General features: G+C 30.8%; 1 protein-coding gene across 6 annotated transcripts in view; it reads right to left on the bottom strand.

Annotated features, from left to right (window-relative positions):
• Positions 1–3,650: 3,650 nt before the first annotated feature.
• LOC122569893 (DENN domain-containing protein 5B) overlaps positions 3,651–7,086 on the bottom strand; it is a 64,585-nt gene continuing 61,149 nt past the window's right edge. For 5 of the 6 annotated variants that reach the window (XM_043731527.1, XM_043731523.1, XM_043731525.1 and 2 more), the window contains one exon: positions 3,651–7,081. In XM_043731527.1, the coding sequence (XP_043587462.1) occupies positions 6,892–7,081 (190 nt within the window). In that variant the 3' untranslated portion in view covers positions 3,651–6,891. The remainder of the gene's footprint in view (positions 7,082–7,086) is intronic. The other variant, XM_043731524.1, reaches the window with a different exon arrangement.

The raw sequence follows: 7,086 nt of genomic DNA, 5'->3' as shown, positions 1-7,086 counted from the left end.
TAGGGCGGGAATTGAACTCTAGTCCTCCGCATTTGTTAACCGGCTATGCTATTGCTACTAAAATTAGTATTATACAAAGGACCTGTCTTGTAGTAGAGTGAAGTGTATATTCCGTATCTACATACAAACCCTTATTTGCATTTGTCTCACAATCAAACAAAAGTAAATGCAAAAAACGTATTTTTACGTGTCCCGTTCACTACTGTTGTATGATGAACCTAATGACTCGCTTTCTGATAAACTGAGACGAATTATCATGTCATCTTCGACGACAAGTCCGAAAACCGAAGGGTCTCATTTAGTCACTATATGAGTCAAAGGCAATAGTGGCCACAGTTATCCTCTCCCTATCTAAAATCAAGTATAAGTATATAATATAATAATACGGGTCCCGATTAGTTTGACAGCTTACGCTTGATCGTCCACTAATACCTTTTCCACAATTGTAAACCAACTTCAAATACCTACATAAGTCAACCGGCCAGAAGAAAGATCAGATCAGTGTACTCAAAAAGCATAAACCGGGTTGACATTGGTTTCCTTATATACGACCCGAAAAAATCACTGACCCAAAAACAGCTCATACCGCAGCATCAGCCGGGCCTTATTTTCACAAAAATCGAGTTTATCAAGTATGTTTGGACTTGTGGAATTTCGGAATGGACAGGAGTGTATAATTGACAAGAGGTTACTCTACGTGTGGAAATAAGTCGAAAATGTAGTGCAGAATTTTTTCATAGGGTGCTTCATTTCTGAGAAAATAAGATTTAAAAATTCCAAGCCTATTTTGAACTAAGCACGTAGAAACTTAATTTTTTTTTAAATTTTAAACAGAAAAATTGTATTCTACTTTTTTCACATATCTTTACATGTAGAATAATCTCCTGTTGATTAAACAATCAACTCGTAAACAGTTAATAATTTTAAAAAAACATATATGCTAAAAAAATTTCCAAAATTGATCTCTCGAAAATGAAGCCTCAAATGAAAAAATTGTATTCTATATTTCCGACTTATCTTTTCATGTAGAATCATCTCCTACCCAATTGTTCCAGAGGTTACAGGACTTGTATTAGCACAGAATTTACTGGCCTTAAAATTCATTTTATATATATCACTAATGATAATTAAAATATACAATTGTCACGTCTCGTGCTCCATACGAGGCGTAACGTGATACGCCGTAACTCGCGAATAGCACGAGACACAATTCTAGGCGAATGGAATTAAAAAACAGAAAATTTAAAGGAAATAAGAAATATGGCACGTACAAATACTTTAATATCACAATAAATTAATAAATATATACACAACATTATTATCGAACAATATTGAAATCTAACTAAGAACATCGAAATAGAAACAAAGAACAATGAGACGTCCGCACACGACCGCCTTGCGCGCACTCTCCCCACCACAATACAGAGTACAGTAAGCAGATAATGGACTTGAGATGCTACGATCTTCTCACACAACATCTGCAGTGACAAACAAGTGCGCCAAATGATCAAGTATCGGCATCAACAAAGGTAACCACGTGTTAACAGAGTACGACCTATCATCAGCAGAAACTAATAGTGCAAGAAGAATGCAACAACAAGGACTTCAAAAAAAAGGAAAAATTCAATAATATTTTCACGAAAATCACATCAGCTGAAACCCTAATACTTCTGGAAGGACACCAGCAGAACCGAAGATTGTGTCACGTAAAAATGACAGGAAAATAATAATAAAACAAATGTTGGGTTCTTGAACCAAAGTTCGAGATACCTTTATTCTATAATACGAGTACAAGTTCACGGTTAGACCGTTACCGAAAGACTGAAGCCTCGGTCAAGACCCAGTCCTTCTAGATGTTTGCTTATATTATGCCTAAGTGCTGAATTCTTATTCTTTTGGTTTGGGAGTTGGTGTCGCGTGCAAAGCGGTTCAGATATTCTGAGTCGGTTGTAGATATTTGTTGACGTTACAATTGCAGCGTCCGCAGAAATAATCACATACCAAAACTCCGCGCTATTATGGAATAATCCGTCACGTGACAATTATCCCATGATAGTCTCATATAAATAAGGGTAGCACTTAGAAGCAAGAGCTCATCCAGTTAAAAGAGAGTTAGTTGAAATTTTGTCAAAGTTCAGTTTAGTTAAAAATTTGTTGAGAATTGAGTTGTCATGAGTTCAGTTATTCAGTTCTTATTATTCAGTTGTTATGAGTTGAGGTTATAGAGTTCAGTAAGAGTCTGTCAGTTAAAAGTTTGTTTCAATATAATCTTTAAGTAACATCAAGAAAGAAAACCGAGTATTCATTAACCTCTTAGGTACGATGCGCCACTACAGTCGCTTTCGCGGATGTTATCTTATATTACGACGCGCCACTATAGTGGCTCACTCTACTGACTCATTCGCTCACCGTTTGAACTAAATGATCTATTTCATTTGTCTTGCTTCACCCTTTTTTTGTCCTCGCAATGTTTTATAACAGTGTTAACAATATTCAGGCAGAATATATAGTCTTTTTTTTGATACGCCAGTGTCAGATATCGATTGTTGCTTTCCATTAAAATAAATATACCATTATTAGATGCTCTTTTTAACATGCCGATCCGTATCCTTATAATTTTTTAAAATCTTCAATCTGAAAATGTCACTTCAAAGTAGGAAACGAAGAGCAATTTGAAAAACACTATCGTGTTATGAGTGTGAAAATTGTAACGTGGATCCATGTGTCGTACCGTGCTTTAACATATATCACACTTAATTGTATTATTAATTATTAAAGTAAATTATTAAAGATAAAGTATGTGCAACATATCTTTAAGAAAAGTTATAATTTAATTATCAAAAACTTCATTCCAATGTGCTTGCGTAGAGAACAGCATTATCTGTTACACATTGTAGTGCTGTATCGTTTACGCGTAATTCGCCTCAAACTCTGCCGTAGAGAGAAACAGCCCCGCACAAAATTCAACCGTACCTAAGAGGTTAATTGTGAATTGTGATTAATACAGTTAGTCTTCCAACAACTATACTAACTCAATACGATATTCCGAGAGTGTAATCGACTATACATATAAGCAAGGTGAGAAACTAAACATTGTAATTTTCTTCTTCAATTTCGGACTTGTACCACATGTACGACTTCAATAAAATTATTCATTGATTATTATTGTCAACAATTAAGAAGATATTGAAACTATTTATTTACTTCAAGAAAACTTTAATCCCTCCCGTGCTGGTACTCCTGCACATAGCGGGTAAGCCGAAACGTGGCATTTAATTTATCAGTTATATTGATACGCTAGTTAACGCTACCCATACGGTTATATCAACGAATTAGGACATCAAGGATACAACAGTTTGGAAATTCAAAATAGTGCCGCGCCTTAGAAGGGTGCGACAAGTTTTTGAATCCATTGCATTCAGTCGTTTGTCTTGTTTCAAAAATAATGAATGAGAGTCAAATCAAATCGAAATAGTTTTAATAACTATTTCTGATGGCAGCAACTACCGTTTTGATTTAAATATAATTCGAGAAACCCAAGTTTCGACATCTAGAATAACATATAACGGTTACAAACACCGAAGATCAAGACCAAATCGTAACATCAATACTTAAATATTTAATAATTTTTTAATTGTAACACAAATCAATCAGTTTTGGTAATTCTTTATTCTACTGTACAGTATTATAATATTTTGTTTTACATTATATATATATACAATTATATTATGCGGCGCTTACCTTGTAAAAGATCCTATTATACGTTACATGAAGCTTTGTAATTTTTAATTTATATACAAACTTGGTAAGGAATCTATGGAACGATCGAGCATGGATCGTGATTACATGGACATGACTTTTAAACCTTAGATCGAAACTTACGCATAAACTACTTGTTTGAGTATTGTAAATAAGCGCACATCGTCATGTTGAAGTGTCTGAAATATTATTACGAAGCTTATATTTTAAGCTCTTTAACTATGTGTTTGCACTAATTATATATAATTTTGCTGACATATGAAGTATTTTACAATCCTTTCCAAGTAAAAATTTATAAAATTATAATCCTAAATATTTTATTTATTAATGAACCATTCTGTATATTAAAAATAACAAAAAAATTCATTTATACATAATTCATTACAGCTTTCAATTTATCTCGCCATTTTTTCCTGTAATATTAATATTTTAAAAATATCTATTGTACATATTTTGTATAAATCCCATTTAACATTTGACTTTATTGAAGATCATAGAGAGATTCAAATTATAGGCAACTTTAACATGACGACACTAGGCATGCTCCAAAGCATAATAAAGTAAAATAACATAAAGTGCAACGCACTATCTTCCAATTTAACAACAAAACGATCACAATACACATTTTACAACTACCTAAAATACAATTTTTTGTTTTCCCTTTTGACTAAACGTGATTATTGTTAAAACAACAAAATATACAATAATCCGTTTAAAAATGATATGAAACATAATTTCATGTGTACAACCGTTTTATTTTTTTCCTACAAAATCCAGGGAAAGTAACCCAACCAGATCATTAAGCGAGTATTTCATTATTTTTGTCAACAATATACAGTAACGTAATTAATTAACAAACGAATCTTAATGTATGTTCCGGATGAAATAACTAATGATACATAACTAACAAATTCTATACTTTTCTTTTTTTCGTCCGTTCCTATTCATTTATTAACACATTGCTTTCCACTTCAATATTATTTGATAAAACAGCATACAATAGAATGCAAATATAAATATAGAATACTTAGATATAAAATTTCTATATGATATATACGCTGGTAAATTTGTATTTTATAATTGAGGAGATAGAGAATCATTCTATTTTCAGAAAGATTAAAATGTAATAACGGATACTATATAAAAAGCTTAACGTTGAAAAATATATTAAAAGATACTCTTAGTTAATAAGCAATGTGTTAACAGAGATTAGAATTAAAGTTTTACATCCACGGATCTATGTAAAAGATGACACGGTAAACTTTTAAATTTGGCCACAGGTGCGAGAGACTCGCTATAAATTATTTCTTAATATGTATCAATGTCATGAATGTACATAATGAACACGTGTGAATACATACTTGATGTTTTGACTTTGGAATCTTGTATATTTTATGGTTACAATCATCAACAAAAGATATTTAAAATTATTTCTCCTTGAAATTAATATTTTTTTTTTAAATTAGATACAAAAGTAATTAAATTTAAGGTGAATTGAAAATGAGAAATAGTTGTATTAAATTTTTTTACTTAACGAAATATTTTTTCAATGCCCAAAATTCTTTAGAGTTAGTAATTCTTTATTTAAAATTAAATTTAATGCTTAATATTAACTGTGTTTAATATTAAAATAAAATAGCAAGAAAGTAAAACGAAACCCCCAAAAATTTAGTATCATTGAAATTATTAAGATTTTTTCAAAAATTGTAGTATACCCAAGTAAACTCGTTAAACATTAAAGTTTATGATAAAAATATTATTCACGCGTGCTTTACGAAGAATGAGCAATAGTACACTGGTTAATAATACGAAAGAACAATTTTTAGCAATGGGATGTGGTATTGAATGTCAGTGAAATCCTAGCGATAAAATTGTACTTTGAAAGCTATTTCTTCAAATTAGTGGAGTATTCTGCTTATCTTGATCATCAATTACATTAAAACTTCGAAGAAGCAGCTTGCACGTCAAAAATCAATTGTCACACTTCGAAACTTGTAATAAATGATTAAATCGGTTGGTCCATTTTTTCTTGAATATGCGCATAAATGTTTCTCATAATACATTACGTACTTCTGATTTCGACGAACTACAATATACTAATTGAATTTCAAATTTTACAAGAGAAGAAATATAAATTGCTAATATTAAATCTTAAACTTTGACGTTATTGTTTCTTGTGCTCAGTACTCGTATAAGTAAAAATAAAAAAATTTTCGATCATATTCGATAAAAAAAATGTAAAAGAAATAGTATTAACTAGTAATGCAGGTATCTGTTCACAAGTGTGTATAAACAACGTATTAAAAAATTAATCGACCATTTTCATGATTTAACATGATGTGATTTATGAGAATGGAGAAAGATTAAAATTAACAAATCGTAAATTTTTCCCTATTCTAATATTTCTCTCGACAAAGTTATATTTTCTATTATTAATGATTTCGATTAATGCAATAAATAATGGAACGTACAAAATTGATATTTATCTTGTCTAACTTATTAATTATTGCAATGTACGTTGTTTGCACGCTCTTTAGATATTCTGCTTACGGCAAAAATTGTAAAAAAACTAAATCCTTAGTAATAATAATATCAATAATACTAATAGTAATAACTAATAGGATCACATCTTTGGTACACGATACGTCAGTTTCAACAATCTTAACTAGTTTCTCTATTAATTATCTACGGCAAGATGGGCGAAATTAGATCATCTATCTTTGCACTGAACTCTTATTGTTATCAATATCATCAACTTTCGGAACAGAGAAAGATCTTTGTTTTCGTTATCACTCATATATCAACTTTCTGTCAAACAATTCATCATTTAAAAACGACTATTTTACATCAGCATAACAGTCTTCATTTGCATTATTAAATTTCTCTTAGATCCTTAATAGTAGAGTTTTACAAAGTTCATCATTTTTCCAATACTATAACATTTATCCTGTTCGCCTCGTATTATTTAGAATTTTATAAATTGTGCCGTTTTAAAGAAATGTATCCTACAGGAAAGTATATGATCAAATTTAAGTTATTTTGCAATCATTTAAAAATAAAAATTTTGTAAAGTGCTGCGTATAACAAAAAATCCAGCTTATCTTACCTAATTATTGGAATGTTTATGATAAATTAACATATACTAGAAATTCCATGAGTCAAGCTCTTTTCGAGGACAATGTGAAATTCGCTTAGTGGTTCAAGAATGTGAATAAGGAAATTTAATAATGTAGTATTTCTTAAGAAAGAAGTTTCTTCGTACATGTCTGCAGTAGAGCGCGCTTCACTCATTGGCCGTAGCATTGAATGAAGAAGCTGTTCTCTGGA

This window comes from Bombus pyrosoma, linkage group LG8 (assembly GCF_014825855.1).
Source record: "Bombus pyrosoma isolate SC7728 linkage group LG8, ASM1482585v1, whole genome shotgun sequence".
Lineage (NCBI taxonomy): Eukaryota > Metazoa > Arthropoda > Insecta > Hymenoptera > Apidae > Bombus > Bombus pyrosoma.
The sequence above is the reverse complement of the archived record's forward strand: the minus strand, read 5'-3'. Positions and strand labels throughout refer to the sequence as shown.